The 21,811-nt window shown below is 37.0% G+C and overlaps 1 protein-coding gene across 16 annotated transcripts in view; it reads left to right on the top strand.

The window, feature by feature from the left end:
- Positions 1 to 21,811, top strand: part of FAM227B (family with sequence similarity 227 member B) — a 212,654-nt gene that overhangs the window by 54,943 nt on the left and 135,900 nt on the right. For 2 of the 16 annotated variants that reach the window (XM_086320839.1, XM_086320836.1), the window contains one exon: positions 8,330 to 8,800. The exons of 12 other annotated variants lie outside the window; for them this stretch is intronic. In XM_086320839.1, coding sequence (XP_086176965.1) covers positions 8,330 to 8,331 — 2 coding nt within the window. In that variant the 3' untranslated portion in view covers positions 8,332 to 8,800. Of the gene's footprint in view, positions 1 to 8,329; positions 8,801 to 12,848; positions 13,043 to 15,682; positions 17,251 to 21,811 lie in introns of those variants that run through there. 2 more of the 16 variants (XM_086320837.1, XM_086320838.1) reach the window with 2 other exon arrangements.

The raw sequence follows: 21,811 nt of genomic DNA, 5'->3' as shown, positions 1-21,811 counted from the left end.
GTCTTTGTGTAAACATAGAATTTCATTTATCTTTTGTAAACATCTAGTAGTGGAAGTCTGGGTACTATAGGAAGTGCATTACAGCATTTTAAGAAATTGCCAAATTTATCTAAAATTTTACTTCCTACCAGGATACAAGTTATATTAATACTCTACTTCCTTGTTAACACTTTGTATAATCTTTTAATTTTATCCATTCTTGTGGGTTATACTGGTATTTGCTGCTGCTACTGCTGCTAAGTCGCTTCAGTCATGTCCGACTCTGTGCGACCCCATAGACGGCAGCCCACTAGGCTCCTCTGTCCCTGGGATTCTCCAGGCAAGAACACTGGAGTGGGTTGCCATTGCCTTCTCTGATACTGGTACTTAGTTAGGTTTTATTCTGATTTCTCTAATAACTAATTATGATGAGCTTCTTTTCATGTGCTTATTTGCCATCTGTAGGTCTTCTTTGCTGAAATGTTTATTTTAGTCTTTTGGCTATTTTTATTTGGGTTGTTTGTGTTCTTTTAATTCTGTTATAACAGTTCTTTATATATTCTAGATATAAGTTCTTTAACAGATATAGATTTTATAAATATTCTTTTATAATCTGTAGTTCCCTTTTTATTTTATAATAGTGTCTTTAAGACAAAATTATATAGTATGGTGAAATCAAATTTATCATTTTTTCCAATATAGTTTGTACTTTCTGTTTCATATTCAAGAATTTTTTATGAAGCTTAATTTCAGTCAAGATTTTCTCCCATATTTTCTTCTAGAAATTTTATTTATTTTTTTTTTTGTATTTCTAATACTTCAATTTTGTTTTTTATTTTTTTTATTATTTTTTTTTAATTTTATTTTATTTTTAAACTTTACATAATTGTATTAGTTTTGCCAAATATCAAAATGAATCCACCACAGGTATACATGTGTTCCCCATCCTGAATCCTCCTCCCTCCTCCCTCCCCATACCATCCCTCTGGGTCGTACCAGTGCACTAGCCCCAAGCATCCAGTATCGTGCGTCAAACCTGGACTGGCATCTCGTTTCATACATGATATTTTACATGTTTCAATGCCATTCTCCCAAATCTTCCCACCCTCTCCCTCTCCCACAGAGTCCATAAGACTGTTCTATACATCACTGTCTCTTTTGCTGTCTCATACACAGGGTTATTGTTACCATCTTTCTAAATTCCATATATGCATTAGTGTACTGTATTGGTGTTTTTCCTTCTGGCTTACTTCACTAGAAATTTTATAGTATATAATTTTATAGATTATAGCTGTAGCTCTTACATTGAGGACTCTAATTCATTTTCAATAATTTTTGAAAATTATGTGAAGTAAGCATTGAGGATCATTTCTTTGCATATTGTTCTAGAACCATTTGTTGAAAAGATTATCTTTGCCCATTGAATTATCTTGGAACTTTTGTCAAAAAAGCTTTTGACAACACTTGTATTGGCCTGTGCCTAAATACACACTTGTACTCTAACTTTTGTTTCGGTGATGCCAATACTAAACTACCTTGATAAATGTAGTTTTATAACAAGTCTTGGAGTCAGGTACTATAAATTCTCCACCTTTGTTCTTCTAAAAAAATTATTTTGGTTATCCAGAGTCTTGTCTTTTCTGTATAATTTTAAACCACTTATCAGTATTTTATATACTCTGAAATTTTAATTGAAATTAGGTTAAATCTGTCAACTCAAGAAGCACTGACATGTTAACAATACTGATTTTCCACTCCATGAACATAGAAGATTTCATCTATTTAGGACTTATTTCATTTACCTCAGCAATATTTTCCAGTATTTTTTCTGTGTAGATGCTGCACACATCTCTCAAGTAATATTGCACATGGTATTTTTAATTTCAGTTCCTAATTTTTCATTGATAATACATAGAAAATATGATAGAAAAATACTTTTGTGTTGATTTTATACCCTGCAATCTTACTAAACTTTCTTATTATTTTTAGTAGCCTTCTTAGATTTCTTAAGATTTTCTTCATGGACATTCATGTCATCTGAGAATAAAGAGCATTTTTTTTCAATCTATAAGCCTTTAATGTGTTTTACTTGCCTGTGGTTAAGATATTTAAGAAGATGTTGACTAAAAGTGCTAAGAGTGGACATCCTTGCTTCATTCTTGATCTTAGATGAAAATGTTAAATTTTTGCCGAAGATTTTTATAGATGTCTTTTATCAGGTTGGGGTAGTTTCATTTTCTTTCTAGTTTGCTGAGAAGTTTTTGTTGTTCTTGTTCTTTTTATAACAATATATGTAGAATTTTGACAAATGCTTTTTAGCATTTGTTGAGATGAACATATTGTTTTTCTTTTCTAGTCTTTTGATATAGTGAATTATATTGATTGATTTTTCAAATGTTAAGCCAACCTTGCATTCCTGGGATAAATCCCATTTGGCAATTATATATTAACCTTTTCATGTACTACTGAATTCAGTTTGCTAAAATTTTGTTTTCTTTTCTGTACTATCCTATCACATTTTAGTAATAAGTGTAATGTTTGCCCTTCTTCTCTTTTCTAAGAGTTAGTGTAAAATTGTTATTTATTCTTCTTTACATATTTGGTAGAATTCACCCAATGAAGCCATCTGGGTCTGGAAAGTTCTCTGTGGTCAGATTTTTTTGGTCAGATAAAACAGTTCAATTTCTCTAATAGATATAGTGATCAAATCATCAGTTTCTTCTTAAGTAAACTTTGTAGTTTTGTGAGTTTTTATTTTATTCCTTTATATATTTTTGAGTGTTTTTCTTCTGTGATGCAGTCTAGTTATTAATACTTAGAAATATTTTGGTCTATTTGAGGCTTTATTTTAAGCTTCATTAGGTGGAACCAGAGAAGTCTTTTGTTTAGCCTAACTTGCTTCCCCTGCTGAGACAGTTCTCTTCTTTAGTATTCTACTCCATGCTCTGTGTATTGCAGATTTCCCATCTGGCTGTCTGGAACATGAGCTTCCTCCGAGCCCCAGGCATTGTTCTGTCTGCTCCTTCCTGTGTTTTTTTTTAAAACCAACCTCAGGCAAAAATTTAAGGATAACCTTCCACAGAGCTCCAGATTGCTCTGTATGTGCTTCTGTCTCATCTATGTTATGCTGACCTGTGAATTTTAGCTTTCCCTGACCTACCTGCATGCTAAATTTTATTTTTCAAATCAGTTCTGTTTGGATTCCCACCACTTGCACTGTGGCCTGAAATTTCTTTTTTAGAGACAAAAACAGACAAGTGTTCCTTCTTTAGGTTTTCTTCTCTTGGCTGAGGGGCGGGGATTACTGTCCAGTGTTGCCTCTTGTCCAACACATGAAAATCATTGTTTTACATATTTTTTCCAATTGTTTACTTTTTGAAGAATGAATAAAAGTGGTGGGAGTGGATATCCTTATCTTATTCCTAATCTAAGAGGAAATGCTTGCAGTTTTCCACCACTGAGAATGATGTTTGCTGTAGGTTTCCCATACATGGCCTTTATTATGTTGAGTTATGTTCCCTCTAGGCCCATTTTCTGGAGAGTTTTTATTATAAATAGGTATTGAATTTTGTCAAAAGCTTTTTCTGCATATATTGAGGTGATCATATGGCTTTTATTCTACAGTTTGTTAACATGATGTATCGTACTGATATATGTATGTTGAAGAATCCTTGCATCCTTGGGGTAAATCACACTTGATCATGGTGTATGTTTCTCTTAATGTGTTGTTGGATTGGGTTTTCTCATATTTCGTTGAGGATTTTTTACATCTGTGTTCATCAGTGATGTTGGCGTGTAATTTTCTTTTTTGGCAACATCTTTGTCTGGTTTTGGTATCAGAGTGATGGTGGCCTCATAGAATGAGCTTGGGAGTGTTCCATCCTCTGCAATTTTGGGGAATAGTTTGAGAAGGATAGATGTTAACTCTTCTTGAAATCTTTGATAGAATTTGACTGTGAACCTATCTAGTCCTGGACTTTTATTTGTTGGAAATTTTAAAATCACAGTTTCAATTTAGTACTTGTGATTGATCCATTCATCTTTTCTATTTCTTCCTGGTTCAGTCTTAGAAGATTGTATCTTTCAAGAATTCTAGGTTGTCCATTTTATTGGCATATAGTTGCTTGTAGTAGTCTCATGATCCTTTGTATTTCTGTGATGTCAGTTGTAACTGCTCCTTTTTCATTTCTAATTCTATGGATTTCAGTCCTCTCCCCATTTTTTTCTTGATGAGAATCCTACAGGCTCCATGTTAGAAGGTTCAATTCCCCCTCCTTTTTCTGTCTGCTTTTAGTCTTTCCCTGGTATCTTCAAGTGGTTGTTGTTCAGTTGTTAAGTCATGTCTGACTCTGCAACCCCATAGACTGCAGGATGCCAGGCTTCTCTGTCCTTCACTATCTCCTGGAGTTTGCTCAGATTCATATCCTTTGAGTCAGTGATGTTATCTAAGCATCTCATCCTCTGCCAGTGGTTAGTGCCCTTTCTTTTAACACTCTCAAGAATTCACAGCTTTTATCTATGGGAGAGTCAGACTGATATAAATTAAATGTTTTGTTTAAATACTGAGTTTATTTTTCAATTTAAATATCAAAAGTGTCAAATCACATTTTCCTATAAACCTAGATACTGCTTCATTATCTTGTTATTTAGTCTTAATAGAGGAGTCTAAACCAGCCTATTTTTTCTTCCTATACAGTTAATCAATAAAATTTAGTTTTTACTTTTACTTTATTTAGATATTCCAATATTTTAAAATTTATCTTTAAATTTTAAAAATGTCACTAAAACATGTCTTGATAATTTTCATAAGCTTTCACAATGCCAAAATTTAGTTAATATTCTTGGATCTCCCTAAGCTCTTTTGTAGACCTAGTAAAGATTTTAGCCAAATGTTTCCAGTAAGACATAGACAACTTATAAGACTAAATTGAAGAGGGAGGGAAAGTGACACTGTTTCAGATATTTAAGGAAAAAGTTTCATTTCACCATTGGAGAATATCCCCTGACATTAAGGAAATAAAATCTCCAGAGAAAGGCCTCAGATTCTGTTTTCACATGGAGTACTTTGACAGACTAAAGTTGCCTTCTTTTGCCTCATAAAAAATGAAAATATGTACGGATCAATTGTAAAAAGTAGGATAGTCTTCTACAAGCTACTCATCTGGTATATGTTTTGTAAATCAAGAACAGTTTTGTGTTAAGTGACTATTGAAAGGGCCCTGGAAGTGAGATTGAAAGCAAAAAATCAAGTCCCTAGGGAAAATCATGGTTTTCAACATCATGTTTTATACTGTGGAGGTTATCATTCTACCGGGTGTCTCTAAAGTGACCTCGAGTAAGGGGCATCTCTTTGGATTCCCCAGTAAGCATCTCATTTCAGTGGTGCTTTGGTTTTCTAAGTAAGTTTCTGCCAGTGGGGATGTGGATCTATTGAGTATTCCTCGTGTATACTTTTCTATCATGTGGTAAAGTATACTTATTATTAAAAACATTTTAAAATTTGGTCCTATTTCATAGGTTTCTATATCAGATTTTGTATTTAATTTCTGGTGCTCATGCAGATTTTCCTATTTGTATGTTTCATAGTTATTTTACTTAGAGTTGAGAGATAGATCAAAGTGGTTATATTTATCCCAATACTTTACATGGGGTTTCTTTTTAGATTTGCTTTTATTTTTATATTTTATTTAACCATTTAGGAAAGTATAGAAAATACTTCCCGCACATAACAAATATTTGCAATTTGCCATATTTGTTTTTCAAGTCTTTTATTTACAGATCTTTTGTACCATCCCTAAATCTGTCTCTCCCTCCCCAAAGGTAATGATTATGGCATTCTTTCTTTCTGTAATATATAACATTGTTTTTTTACATTCTTTACATAAATAATACATATGTAAAACTGTTTTATATTTCAGTGTTTAATCACAGTCAACATTCAAAAATTTTAAATAATCAGCTGATATTGACCAATATTTCTGGCCACCAAGAGAATATACTTATGTGGTCTCAGAGTTTATAGCAACCACTGAAAGTGTTTTTCTCTTATTAAGGGAAATACTGCTTATGAGCTTTTATCTCAATTACTTTGTTCCAAGAATTGTTTATTTATGTGTTATTTCATGATGTATGTATGTGTGTTAGGCTTTCAGTTGTGTCTGGCTCTTTGCGACCCCATTAACTATGTCCACCAGACTCCTCTGTCCATGGAGTTCTCCAGGCAAGAATACTAGAATGGTTTGCCATTTCCTTCTCTGGGGTATTTCATGATAGTTCTAGTTTTCTTAGAAGTTATTATTTTGCAGTATCCATTTTCTGCAATCTAAAATATAGAATTGCTCTAAGTGGTGTACTACCATGCTTTAAAGAGATTTTTATCCTTTATTTTTAATGAAATAATTTTAAAAATTTGGAAAAACATAAAAATTGTCTTTGTTCAAACACTCCTGATTTTTGTGTTAATGGAACATCTTTACGAAATGCTTCATCTGTTTTATTTGCCTATAAATATTTGAAAAATACTTTTTATATTAGATTCTAAAAAAAATCATTTTCTGTTTCTGGATAAGGCATCTAAGTCTGGGATATTATGGCAGGTTAGAGGTTTAATTATGAATTATTTTCATATACTGCTCAAAATTAAATTTTAATACTTTTTTTTAAATTTAGGGAAATCTTCAATTTGAACTATGTACTTGATAAAATGTGTTAAATTATTAGAGCCATGTTATTAATATTCTTATGTAATAGGTTGCTTTTATTATAAACTATAAAATGAGAAAACTGAAACATAAATTAAGTAAATTGCCCAAGGTCAGATAAACTATAAATGGTGGAATATGAATTCAGAAAGTGAAGGTGAAGGACAGGGAAGCCTGGCATGCTGCAGTCCACAGGGTCGCAGAGTCAGACATGACTTAGCGACTGAACAACAACATGAATTCAGATTCAGGAAATTCTGGCCTTAGAGCCTGAACTTTTTAACTACTTCACATAGAGCCTCTCAGACATTTAATTTTACAGGCTTGTAAGTGTATTAAGGCTTAAAATTTTCATCATAGGATAAGAGTTTTAACCTAGGAAAATTACCATGGCCTTATGTCCTCTTTCATGACTAATGTGAATGAGTGTTTAGATTCCTTCCTGAGATCAAATTTTAATAAGTGAGAAAGAAGGAGGAAAGCTGTTAGTATATATGTGTGCTCAGTCGCTTCATTGGTATCTGACTCTTTGCAACCCTATGGACTGTAGCCCGCCAGGTTCCTCTGTCCATATGATTCTCCCGGCAAAAATACTGGAGTGGGTTGTCATGCCCTCCTCCAAGGGATCTTCCTGACCCAGGCATTGAACCCAAAGAAGGATGGAGAAGACTGGGGGAGAAATCTCACTTATTCCCCGATTATGTATATGGATACCTCTAGAAATAGTAAGCAGTCATTTGGAGAACTGGAAAACCCACACTGTGGGGCCAGAGTGGCCCAGAGGTACAGTGATAGCAAAGAATTAGAATTTCTGATCCTACAAAAGAAACTGAGTCTCCAGTGGGGAAGCACAGGTCTATTACACACCACTGTTTTTTGCATGGGAACTAAAAGGGCAATTGTAGCACTGTAAAAAGAGAAGAATTGCATAAAGAAGTGCTCTTATTTTTTTATAAGTAATTTTTCCTGTAGACCTGCTTAAACTATAACTACTAGGAACTCTGGGGTGGGAGCTTGTTCAAATCTTTGTTTTTATTTGAACTTTGAGCCTCGTATTTCTTTAAAACCTTAACCTATATTTAAAGCTGTCTTACAAGATATTGCATTAGTTAGTGGTTAATGAGTCCCTCTCCTGCACATACGGATTCAGTGATCCACAGTCACCACCCTATAAAATTTCACAGTCAATAGAATTAATAGAATAAAAGAGGAATAGAGATGCACTCATAGAAGTCTTGGTTTAGAAGTTACCTATATGATCTCAATCACATAACATTAGTAAGAGCAAACCATGGCTACACTAGGTATAAGAAGGGCTGTCAAAAATTCTGGTTGAGAAAGTGATACCTAGTAATAGCTATATACTGTGGAATAGGGAGCACACATTTTGCAGGACATGGAAGTGTCTCTGCTACAAGAATTAAAGAATAGTGCAGTAATCTTTATGTATGGGTGCTTTTGTCATGGCCAATAATAAAATTTGAACTTTCAAACAATACCAGACCACCTGACCTGCCTCTTGAGAAATCTGTATGCAGGTCAGGAAGCAACAGTTAGAACTGGACATGGAACAACAGACTGGTTCCAAATCGGGAAAGGAGTATGTCAAGGCTGTATATTGTCACCCTGCTTATTTAACTTATATGCAGAGTACATCATGAGAATCACTGGGCTGGATGAAGCGCAGGCTGGCATCAAGATTGCTGGGAGAAATATCAATAACCTCAGATATGCAGATGACACCACCCTTATGGCAGAAAGTGAAGAGGAACTAATGAGCCTCTTGATGAAAGTGAAAGAGGAGAGTGAAAAAAGTTGGCTTAAAACTCAACATTCAAAAAACTAAGATCGTGGCATCCGGTCCCATCACTTCATGGCAAATAGATGGGGAAACAGTGGAAACAGTGACAGACTTTGTTTTTCTGGACTCCAAGATCACTGCAGATAGTGACTGCAGCCATGAAATTAAAAGACGCTTACTCCTTGGAAGGAAAGTTGTGACCAACCTAGATAGCGTATTATTAAAGCAGAGACATTACTTGGCCAACAAAGGTCCGTCTAGCCAAGGCATGGTTTTTCCAGTAATCATGTATGGATGTGACAGATGAACTATAAAGAAAGCTGAGTGCCGAAGAATGGATGCTCTTGAACTGTGGTGTTGGAGAAGACTCTTGAGAGTCTCTTGGACTGCAAGGAGATCCAACCAGTCCATCCTAAAGGAAATCAGTCCTGAATATTCATTGGAAGGACTGATGCTGAAGCTCAAACTCCAATACTTTGGCCACCTCATGTGAAGAGCTGACTCATTTGAAAAGACCCTGATGCTGGGTAAGATTGAAGGTGGGAAGAAAAGGGGATGACAGGATGAGATGGTTGGATGGCATCACCAACTCAATGGACATGAGTTTGAGTGAACTCCGGGAGTTGGTGATGGACAGGGAGGCCTGGTGTGCTGCAGGCCATGTGGTCACAAAGAGTCAGACACAACTGAGCGACTGAACTGTGCTGATCTTGTCATGGCCAATAATAAAATTTGAACTTTCAAACAAAAATTCTGAAGAACTTGCATCCGCTACCATGATCTTGACAGTTTCCCAGTCCTTGACTTCTCTGGTAAGTCGATGGTGATATTAAAAATGTGATTTTTTTTACTATAAAGAAATGTGTCAATATTTAGAATATCTGCATAACTCACTGAACCAATATTTTTCAAACGACTAATGCATTGTATTTTTAAAAATCATATATGTATTTTAAAAAGTATGACAGATCAGTGGATTTTAGTATAACAGTACACAAAGCACAGTTATATTTTCCGAATCTACATTGCAACCCACCATTAAGAAACTAGAACTGTCAAGTTTGAGTATAGTATTCAATCAAAGAAAATTCACAGCTGTTAAAATACTTTTCTTTTTTGACTATTTGTGTGATACTGGGTTTTATTAATATGCTTCAATATATAAATATATACTTCAAAAATCTGTCTGAAAAATGCAAAAGTAGATATTGGAATCCAGCTGTCTTCTACTAAGACTACTAAGACCTCTAGTCTTCTACTAGGGATCTTTTAAATAGGAAACAGAGTAACTCTTCTCAAAATTTTTCTTGATAAATTTTGAGTTATCTTTTTCAAAAACAATGCAATTTATGTTAATATGAAATCAGTTTATTAGTTTTAATGACATAATAAATACATGTTTAAGATTTATGTTTTAATTTCTAATATAGGAAATACTAATAGATATAAAAACCCATATAAATAAAAATTCTTAATTGTCTTTAGTTATTCTTAAGAGTATAAAGTGGCCCTGAGCCCAAAATTTTGAGGACTTAGAGCACTTTTAAAGACTTAGAGAAAAAGACTTGAATGTCCTTGAGCATGTCTTTTAACCCTCTCAGCCTTATTTTTTCAACCTGAAAAATTGAGGTGATTGGAATAGATTATTTCTGTAGTTCCCTTTTCTAAAATTTCATTACTCTATGCCTCCTATCTATGAATACTGAATGAACTCCAAAAGTGTTTTGTCAAATGTTGAGGTGGAATTAGCAGTAGAAACTGGTGGCATAGATTTATTATTTTGGAAGTCTTTACCCTCATTTCCCTTCAATAGTTCTGTGTGTGTGTGTGTGTGTGTGTGTGTGTGTGCGCGTGCTTCTTTGTGCTGGAGGAATGCTAAGGCAGGTCAAGAGCAGATCCAGGGTAACACATGAGTATATACATTTTGTGCATATGTATGACTTTCAAGGAATACAATAATCTGTGTTCCATGTATGCTGCTGTCCCGAAATTGCTTGTTCTAATCCAAAACATAATTTATTCTTCTTGACATTTGAGATGCTTATTGTCCTTTGGGATTAACTTTTCTCCAGAATTTTAAACTAAAAGCACTTTCTGTTTTCCTTTTTAATGAGATAAACAGACAGAAGATAGTTAAAATTTGCCTTCTAAACAAAATGGCATATCTCCCTTTTTAGGACTGGAATGTAAGCAGTTGTAGAATTTCAGTATCTGGAAGGACTCAGCATTTACAAGCCAGCTCCCCTTTACCAGTATATTGTTAGATTATTTACAAGATCAAAGTTTTAATGTTCATTATTCTTATTGTGGTACAACACCATATAACCTTTTAAACTCAGATGAAGATCATTCTTGAAAAACAAATTTTACACCTTCCCCCTAATCTTTAAGCTAAAAATTTCCTCTTTATCTAGTCTTTAAGGTTAAAATATTATCATGTTTTATGATTTTTAAATAGACTATGGTTTAAACCACAAGCAATAAAAATATTCTTATATTCAGTTAACATGTAACTTTTAAGTAACTATGTGCACATTTCTGTACTTGGTGCTATGGGGAGGTAAAACAAAATTTTTTAAGTTATTCATATACAAGCACTAGTTGATATTTAGCAAATGACATGTTCCAAAAATGGTTAAAGTAATCGCCAGATTGATTAGATACTTGAACTTTAACTTGCATCTTGGTCATTTTGCTACCTCTTCACTGTGAGCAATGCTTAGGAACAATTAAAAATAAAAAAACTTTAAAACATAAAAATAAGATAACCCTCTGAGAATTAAGCCAGTAAAATCTCAACATTGTTCTCTTCAATATACATCACTGAAAGAAAACCAAGAAGTTTGCATGGCTAAAGTGTGCAAAATCCCCAAGACATTAATAAGAAGGCCAGAGATATAAACTCCCAAAGTGGTATTAATTTTAATAAGTTGTATTGTTGTACTATTTTTGGTTACTTTTATACTATGTGGATAAAGACTATGTGAACATAAGTGGGGTAAATGACATGTAGCATAGAATAGATATAGCCCAAAGAGCCAGAAACTAGTAATGTTTTTTACAGAACTATCCAAATTTGATTGTTGTGAATTAGATTTCATAACAACTTGAGTAATATATCTTTTAAAATCCTTTAACTTTACTTTGTTAAGTTGGGATGCAACTTTCTGATTACTAATTTAGCTTCCAAGATAATTGTCCATGGTCTGCCATTGGGTGACTTGCAAACGCCTCCCCCAGGTACATTGGTCTGTAGATTGATAGCAGTGGTCAGAAGTACTAGATAACATAAAAAAGCATCAGGTTCTTATTGTATTATTACATGCATTAACATCTTCCAGTGAGTGATATGGAAATATCAAGCTAAGGAGAAGTGAATAACTTGAATTTGAATACTTCTGAGAGACTGTCACTAGGTTGAACAGCAAGGTGATGTCTTGCTGTTTTTATTGAAGTATAGTTGATTCACATTGTTATATTAGTTTCAGGTGTACAATAGAATGATTCAATGTTTTTATATGTTACACTCCATCTAAGTTTATTATAAAATATTGGCTATGCATTGCATCCTGTATCTTGTTTATTTTATACCTAATAGTTTTTGCGTTTTATCCCATTCACCTATGTTGCCTCTATCTCCACCCATTGCCCCACCGGTAACCACTAGTTTACTCTCTGTGAATCAGTTTTGTTATATTCATTCATATATTCTACTTTTTAGATTCTTTATCCATTCGTTTGTTGATAGATACTTAGGTTACTTCAATATTATGGCCATTGTAAATAATGCTGCTGTGAACATTAGGGAGCATTAATCTTTTCAAATTAGTGTTTTTGTTTCTTGGGATCTATATCCAGGAGTGGAATTTCTGGATCATATGGTAGCTCTAGATTTAATTTTTGAGGAACCTCCATATTATTTTCCATAGTGGCTATACTAATTTACACCCCCACCAACAGCGTACAAGAGTTCCTTTACTCCACATGCTTGGCAAAATTTATTATTTGTTGTCTCTCTGATGATAGACATTTTGACAAATTGAATGTGATATCTCATTGTGGTTTTATTTGCATTTCTCTGAGGTTTAATGATGTTGAACATCTTTTCACGTGCCTGTTGGCTATCTATATGTCTTCTTTAGAAAAATTTCTATTCAGATGTTCTGCCCATTATTAATCAGGTGGTTTTTTGACAGTGAGTTATATGAGCTCCTGATATATTTTGGATATTAACTTTTAGCAGGCAAATCTTTTCCCATTGAGTATGTTGTCTTTTTGTTTTGTTATTGATGTCATTTGCTGTGTAAAATCTTTTAGTTTAGTTAGGTCTATTCATTTGTGTTTGCTTTTATTTCCATTTTGAACAGAAACTCAGGTTTGGCCCTTGGGGTTAAAATAGCAGAAGGACATCAGAGTGGGGATGTCCAGTAAGTAGCTACATTCAAGAGTCTGTGGAGAAGCACTGGAACAGGGCTAAAGTCATGGCATGGATGGTTTGGGAAAGAGGGACGAGAGAAGAAGGTAGCACCTAGGGGATATTCAAAGTACAAATGGTGGAAAAGAAGTCCACAAAGAAGGAAGAGATGGTACTGATGAACGTATTTGACTTTTGAGAGTCGCTTGGACTGCAAGGCGATCAAACCAGTCCATCCTAAAGGAAACCAATCTTGAATATTCATTGGAAGGACCAAGGTTGAAGCCCCAGTACTTTGGCCACCTGATGCTAAGAGCCAACTCATTGGAAAAGACCCTGATGCTGGGAAAGATTGAAGGCAGGAGAAGAAGGGGACAACAGAGGATGAGATGGTTGGATGGCATCAGTGACTCAGTGGACATAAGTTTGAGCAAGTTCTGGGAGTTGGTGAAGGACAGGGAAGCCTGGCGTGCTGCAGTCCATGGGTTCAAAAAACAGTCAGACATGACTGAGCGAGTGAACAACAACAAATTTTATCAAATACGTTTTCTACCCCTCTCTCTCTTCTCTTTCTGGGACCCCTATAATGTGAATGCTAGTACATTTGATGTTGTCCAGAGCTCTTAAGCTATTCTCATTTTTGAAATTTGTTTTTCTTCTTGCTATTCTGATTGTGTGATTTCCATTATTCTATCTTCCAGATAGCTCATGCATTCTTCTATATCACCTGTTAGCTGGTTTTTAGTCACTAAGTCATTTCTGCCTCTTTTCGACCCCATGGACTATAGCCTGCCAGGCTCCTCTGTCCTTGGGATTTCCCAGGCAAGAGTACTGGAGTCACTGCCATTTCCTTCTCCAGGGGATCTCCTGACCCCAGGGTCAAACCCACATCTCTTGCATTGGCAGGTTGATTCTTTACCACTGAGACACAAGGAAGCCACCTAATCTGCTGTTAATTCCCTGTAATGTATTTTTCATTTCAGTTATTGTATTCTTCAGCTCTGACTGGTTCTTTTTTGTATTTCCTAGTTATTTCTTAAAATTCTCATGGTGTTCATCTATTCTTTTCTCAACTTCAAGTAATTTTCTTACTATTATTGCTTTGAATTCTTTATCAAGTAAATTGTTTATCTCTGTTTCATTAGCATTTTTCAGGGGTGTGTGGTTCTTATTTTTTTGTTTGAAAAAATATTCTTCTGTATTCTCATTTTGTTTAAATTTCTGTCTCTGTGAAATTAGGTTAAACAGTTACCTATCTTGATCTTAATGGTGAGTACATGTGTGGGATGGTCCTTATTCAGTCTTCTTATGGCCAGTGGCTTTCATGGGTGGCTGTACCTGAAGTGATCAGGGGCCAGATTTTTCCCTGGGGTGTGTTGGCAACCACCACCTTGATGGAAGGTAGGGCTAGAGTTGAAGGGGCTGGAGCGAAAGCCAAGTGCAACCTGACTCTTCTCCTTTGCTCAGTGGCCATCACCATTCTCTCAGGGGATAAGGTCCAAGAGGTTGGAGCAGGAGCCCTGAGAGAGGGGTTTCTCCAGGATTTCTCCTCCAGGTGGCTGGGACCTGAGGCCTTGGGGTTGCACTTCTGTGCTGGTTTCACTTTTCCTCAGTGTCCTTGCTTTGGTTAGAGGTTGAGTCAGGCCAGAAGGGTTGGTGCACACTACTGAGCTGGCTCACCCTGTGTGGGCAGGAACATGCTGAAGTGTGCTAGTTATTTCTTCCCTGAATCTAGTCTCGCTGCCTTCTGTGTGAGCAGGGATGTACTCTCTGGCAGTGGCATTCTTTTCCCTGGAGCCACCCTCATTCCCTCCCAAGTGTGTGCACCAGGTTCCTGCTGGCATGCTGTTGCTGGCATGCTGGCACTGCTGCTGGCAGTGGTTGCCAACACTCCCTCAGGTGGTACTCAAATGCAGTCACGCTTCAGATAGGACTTGAACCCATGGTCTCTGACTTAGGATAGGACTCAAACCCAATTGGACCTCAGTTGGGACTCAAACCCAAAATATTTTAACTGAAACCATGCAACCCATCTCAGGATTTAATGAACCTCAGGTTCTTTATATCTCAGCACATATGGTATTCAGTAAGAGGCTAAGTGATAGGCAAGATGTAGATTTATTGATATCCTTTGTAAAGAGGTTGCAGGAAAATGGGGCGTGAGAAGGTGGTCAGGTCCTGGGTGAGGCCCTGGGATTGGCTGTCCAGTGGAGGTCTTTGGCTCCATGCAGGAAAGAATTCAAGAGCGAGCCATAATAAAGTGAAAGCAGAGATAGACATTTCATAGACAGAATGCAGTTCATCTCAGAAGGTGAGAGCAGTCCTGGGAAAAACACACTCCACAGATAGAGTGTAGGTCTTCTCAGGTTAGAGTCCCCAAAATATGGGGTGGGTAGTTTACATGAGCTGGATAATTTCCTAGGCTAATGAGTGGAAGGATTATTCCTACTATTTGGGGGAAGGGGCAGGGATTTCTAGGAATTGGGCCACTGCTCACTTTTTGCCCTTTTATGATCAGCCTGGGAACTGTCATGGCATCTGTGGGTGTGTCATTTAGCATGCTAATGGATTGCAGTGAGCATATAATAAGACTCAAGGTCTACTGGAAGTCAAATTGTCTGCCATCTTGGGCCTAATGTGTTCTAAACAGTTTATGCAGTATCCTCAAAGGCTATGTCATTCTTTTAAAGGTTGTGCCCTGCCCCTTCCCTCCTGTCTCAAAACCCCTCACTCGGAAGAATCCCTGAGCCTGTCTTACAGCCCCTTCTCTTAAGTACTCTCTACTAGGAATGCAAGTCCTGACCAGATCACTTCTCCTCCCTTCCTACAAGATTCTGTGTGAATGTTTCTTCACAGCTTTGGTTGTGGAAGAGCCATCCTGCTCGTTCCCAGTGAGAATCATTCTATATGTAGTTGTTTTTATATTTCCGTGAGGGGAGGTGAGTCAAGCATCCTAGTATTCTGTCATCTTGAACCCACCCCACAAAGGTACATTTTTATTCATTTGCAACAACTACATTTACATACTGCTTAAATAATTGGAACAACGCTTTGTAATGAGGTGTGCTTATTATTCTGTCACTGAATTAGAATTGGTTTATCCATTCATTCAGTGAATATTTGCTGACTGTTTACTCTGTGTCAGATACTATTAAAGGTGCTTGGGATATGTAAGTGAAAAAAATAAATAGGATCTTTTTTAAAAAAATTATGGACTAGTGAGGAAAGAAAGACAGTGGAATAAACACGGTGGACTAAACTCTAAGGTTTGTGGTGAACAGTGAGAAGATTGGACAGATAAGGGAACCAATTGTTTGACAGCTTTGGATGTTATTTTAAAGAATTTAAAATAAACACAATATGCTGCTGCTGCAAAGTCACTTCAGTTGTGTCCGACTCTGTGCGACCCCATAGACAGCAGCCCACCAGGCTCCTCCGTCCCTGGGATTCTCCAGGCAAGAACACTGGAGTGGGTTGTCATTTCCTTCTCCAATGCATGAAAGTGAAAAGGGAAAGTGAAGTCGCACAGTGGTGTCGGACTCTTAGCAACCCCGTGGACTGCAGCCTACCAGGCTCCTCCATCCATGGGGTTTTCCAGGCAAGAGTACTGGAAAACCCAATATGCAGTGAGCAGCTGATGTGGATTCTTTAACTGACAACAGACATCATCAAAGTGTATTTTAGGGAGATTATGGGAATAGGTAGTATCTGAGATGGGAAGGAACTTGACATAAAAATGATTAGGGAACATTCTAGAGTAGCTAAACTCTAGACATGAGGTGCGAGGATGTAGAAGGATCTAGAAAGACATACATCTGAGCTAGCAAGAGTCTAGCTAAATTTTCATGATAACAGATAAAGGGAAGAAGAGATAAGAATAAAAGCTGACTACATTTTGAGCATAAATATTAAGGAAAATGTTTATCTACTTCCATGTACTAAAGTTTGAAATATATATCAGGGAAAAGTTTTCTGAAACTCAAATTGCATTCTGCATTTTTGAAGGATTTCTTGTCTAATAATTCTGTTATAATTATCTTCATACGGTAATTAGAAATATAAAGAAGTATGTACAAAAAGAATCTCATTTGGTGAAAAATTTGAAACAACCAAAATAATGAACAATAGGAGATCAGTTAAATAAAGTTTCATCTAGTCTAGTTGGATCCCTTAACTTCATTAAGTTGATTAAGAGAAAACTTTTGTTAAAGTTGAGACATTAAGTGGATATATACATGCCTTAAATATTTCCTTTACTTCAAACTTTTGTACATTCGTCAATTTTTTTTATGTGGGGCTATTGCCTTTTCCATACCAGTGGGCATATGATTCCCATTAAAATATTGTCTACAGTGTTCAGTTTGAGTTTCTTTAAAATAACATGAGAATTTAGTAATATTTGTGAAACAATCTGAGTGCATAATTGTTGACTTTTATTACTTTTTTTTTCACTTTTCTTGCTGATACCTAAATTACCATCTAAGTTTTTAATCACTTAACTTTTTCCATTGCCACTCCATCAGTTCAGTTCAGTTGCTCAGTCGTGACCGACTCTGTGACCCCATGAATTGCAGCACGCCAGGCCTCCCTGTCCATCATCAACTCCCAGAGTTCACCCAAACTCATATCCATCCAGTCGGTGATGCCATCCAGCCAACTCATCCTCTGTCATCCCCTTCTCTTCCTGCCCCTGATCCCTCCCAGCATCAGAATCTTTTCCAATAGGCCACTCTAAAAACTTTGGCTTCCATTCATATACGGAAAATAAGTATAGTTTTGAATAGAAAAATTACAGTATCTGAGATATAATTTAACAGAGTCTAAACTCTGTCTGCCCTGTTTGAGAATGGCATGTGGTATGTGTGTGGTGGGGGTTGAGAATGGGGGGAGTGTCCCTTTTTGCACTTTATATTCCATAATTGTTCCAATGCAAAAAGACCTGTAGCTCTCTTTTCAGTGTTTGTATTTATTTTAGCCCCAGTGTGACAGCAAAATATGGAAATACCTAGGAAAACCTAGTGTCTAGAAGCACTGTACACTTTAGAATAATATTAGAAAATATGGAATTAGGTGGGAAGCAACATAAGGCTTTGGGGGGTGTTTAAGGAAGAAACAAGGATGAAGAATCAGATGTAATTCCTAAAATGTCCCCTCCCCACATGTTGCCCTCACTTAGTTAATTGGTTCTCAAATACATAGGCTGATTAAAATCTCCTGGAGAGCTTTAAAAATAATGATTGCCTGAGCTGCATCCCAGATATACTGATGCAGTTGATCTGAAGTGGGACCTAGGCCTCATTATTAAAAAAAAAAAAAAATTCCCAGATGATTCCAATGTGTATCTTGCATTAAAATCTATTTTTTTGTCAAGTGTTTTTAGCTCTTTATCCTTAGGTGGTGTTGGGTAACTTATGACTGACTACCTCCACCATCTAGGACAAAACTCTGTGGTTTGAGGAATTTCAATTGGCATATATGATCTTATTCTCTTGAGGTAGGAAGGTGAAGAGGAAGGTTATCTTCATTTTGGATCTGAAGGCAGTGTCATTTCCTTCATGTAGAGGCAAAGTAATACTGTTAATTTTCCAGCTACGTTCAGAGATCTAAGGAGGCATTACCATTACTGTAGTCGCTCAGTCGTGTCCGACTCTTTGCAACCCCATGGACTGTAACCTACCAGGCTCCTCCCTCCATGGGATTCTCCAGGCAAGAGTACTGGAGTGGGTTGCCATTTCCTTCTCCAAGGAGGCATAATTCAAGCTAATAGACAGTTCAGACTGTGGTTCAAGCCTTTTTTCATTTATCCTAAGTGGCATTGTACTATAAAGTATCCTTCAGGAAAGGATCAAGTGTGTGCCACAGAGGGTAAACTTACTTCATCTTTCACTGCTGAATGGCTCACCACTGAAAGCCACAAATGACTCATATTAGGCCGAAGAATTGATGCTTTTGAACTGTGGTATTGGAGAAGACTCTTGAGAGTCCCTTGGACTGCAAGAAGATCCAACCAGTCCATTCTAAAGGAGATCAGCCCTGGGATTTCTTTGGAAGGAATGATGCTAAAGCTGAAACTCCAGTACTTTGGCCACCTCATGCAAGGAGTTGACTCACTGGAAAAGACTCTGATGGTGGGAGGGATTGGGGGCCGAAGGAAAAGGGGACGACAGAGGATGAGATGGCTGGATGGCATCACTGACTCGATGGACGTGAGTCTGAGTGAACTCCGGGAGTTGGTGATGGACAGGGAGGCCTGGCGTGCTGCAATTCATGGGGTTGCAAAGAGTCAGACACGACTGAGCAACTGAACTGAACTGAACTGAGGCCCTAGAGAAGCCTGTCTTTATGGCAGTGACCTTAAAATCATTGTTTATGACTTGTGTTAGGCAACCCTTAAGATGGCCTCCAATAATTTTTGTTTTCTGGTTTGTCTGCCTTTGTTAATTTTTTCCCTTGCATACAGGCCGAAGTGATGGAACAGTACTGAAGATTAGGCTATGAAATACTGTGGCTTCCGTTTGGGGCACTCTTTCTCTCTCATTCTTTCTAATTCCTTGCTCTGTGGGAAACGAACTGCCATGTGGCAAATGGAGCTTTAGCAAGGTTTATGTGGTGAAGAAGTGGTATTTCAAACCCACAACCAGTGAGTACCTAAGGTAAATTCCTCTCTGAGTTGAGCATTGAAGGAACAAATAACTGCAGTTCTGGCCAACACCTTGATTATAGCCTTACAAAAGATTCTAGCTAGAGACACCTAGCTAAACCTTGCCCAGGTTGCTGACCACATTAGCTATGAGATAATTAAAATCATTTTTAAACCATTAAGTTTTAAAGTTAAACCAATTTAAGCCATTAAGTTTTAGGACAATTTGTTGTATAACAATAGATAATTAATACGTGGCTGACTGGATATGTCAAGAAAAAGGCCTTCTGTCTTCAAGATAAATGTTATTATTCATCTCATATTTCAGTTATTAGAATACAAGTTCTATTGATATGAAAATTAAATAAATTTTTATCATTTCATAAATTCAATTTGAGGATTTGGAAATTGGAACCATATAATAACCAGGAAGTAAAAGGAAACTGAAATATTTCTCAGGTGAGAGTAAATATAGGAGTTATTGGAAAGAGACTAGGACTTTCTCTGTTGCTTCCCGTCAAGTCTTCTCAAGAAAAAGTATATTTTCTAGACAAGCCACTCAAAGTTAGAGGATGAGTGGAAAAATATGTGGGAGGAGTATTACCTTCATTGAAAGCAGCAGCTTTGCTGGATAAATATAGAAGTGGAATAAAAAGTAGCTGGGGGAGGGGCAATAGAGGGGTAGGACATTGAGATACAAACTATTTTGTCTAAAATAAGCTACAAGGATAAGTTGTACAAGACAGGGAATATAGCCAATATAATAACTATAAGTGGAGTATAACCTTCAAAAACTATGAATCACTGTATTGAACACCTATAAATTATATAATATGTATCAACTATACTTCAATAAAAAAATAAAATAAAAAAAAAGGAGTAACCTGGCAACAGTGCTGAAATGTCTAGACATGAAGTTTTTAGGAACTATATCATATTAAGATATGCATTAAGAACTCAAACCAGACAGACCAATTAATAGGTATTCTCTAAAAACTCTGTTTTAAGGCAGTTGTAGAAATGTTCGAAGCTGATAATCATCTGGTGCCCACATAGTGACCTGAATCTATTCTATGAGAGTGGTGGTATGCTCTGATTCACAGTAACCACTCGTTGTTGTTGTTGTTCAGTTGCCCAGTCACATCCAACTCTTTGCAACCCCTTAGACTGCAGCGTGCCAAGGAATCCCTGTCCCTCACCACCTCCCAGAGTTTGCCCAAGTTCACATTCACTGCATTGGTGATGCTGTCCAGCCATCTCATCCTCTGATGCCCTCTTCTCCTCTGCCCTCAATCTTACCCAGCATCAGAGACTTCTCCAGTGATTCATCTGTTCGAATCAGATAACTGAAATACTGGAGCTTCAGCTTCAGCATCAGCCCTTCCAGTGAATATTCAGGGTTTATCTTCCTTAAGATTGACTAGTTTGATCTCCTTGCTCTTCAAGGGACTTTCAGGAGTCTTCTCCAGCACCACAGTTCAAAGGCATCAATTCTTTGGCATTCTGCCTTCTTTACAGTCCAGCTCTCACAACTGTATATGTGACCACTAAGAAGACCATAGCATTGACTATATGGACCTTTGTTGGCAGAGTAATGCTTCTGCTTTTTAACACACTGTCTATGTTTGTCATAGCTTTCCTGCTAAGAAGCAATTATCTTCTGATTGCGTGGCTGCAGTCACCATCTACAGTGGTTTTGTAGCCGAAGGAGAAGAAATCTGTCACTACTTTCACCTTTTCCCATTTATTTGACATGCAGTAATGGAGCCAGATGCCATGATATTAGTTTTTTTTTTTTTTTAATATTTAGTCTTAAGTTGGAGAAGGCAATGACAACCCACTCTAGTACTCTTGCCTGGAAAATCCCATGGGCAGAGGAGCCTGGTAGGCTGCAGTTGATGGGGTTGCGAAGAGTTGAACACGACTGAGCGACTTCACTTTCAGTTTTCACTTTCATGCATTGGAGAAGGAAATGGCAACCTACTCCAGTGTTCTTGCCTGGAGAATCCCAGGGATGGGGGAGCCTGGTGGGCTGCCGTCTATGGGGTCGCACAGAGTCGGACACGACTGAAGTGACCTAGCAGCAGCAGCAGTCTTAAGTTGACTCTTTCATTCTATTTCTTCACCCTCATCAAGAGGCTCATTAGGACAGGGTGCTTAGGGCTGGTGCACTGGGACAACTCAGAGGGATGGGATGGGGAGGGAGGTAGGAGGGGGGTTCAGGATGGGGAACACATGTAAACCCATGGCTGATTCATGTCAATGTATGGCAAAAA

This window comes from Bos grunniens, chromosome 10 (genome assembly GCF_055505025.1).
Source record: "Bos grunniens cultivar Pamir isolate PY7600 chromosome 10, Bosgru_T2T1.0, whole genome shotgun sequence".
Classification (NCBI taxonomy): Eukaryota; Metazoa; Chordata; class Mammalia; order Artiodactyla; family Bovidae; genus Bos; species Bos grunniens.
This window is presented reverse-complemented; position numbering and strand designations above follow the sequence as displayed.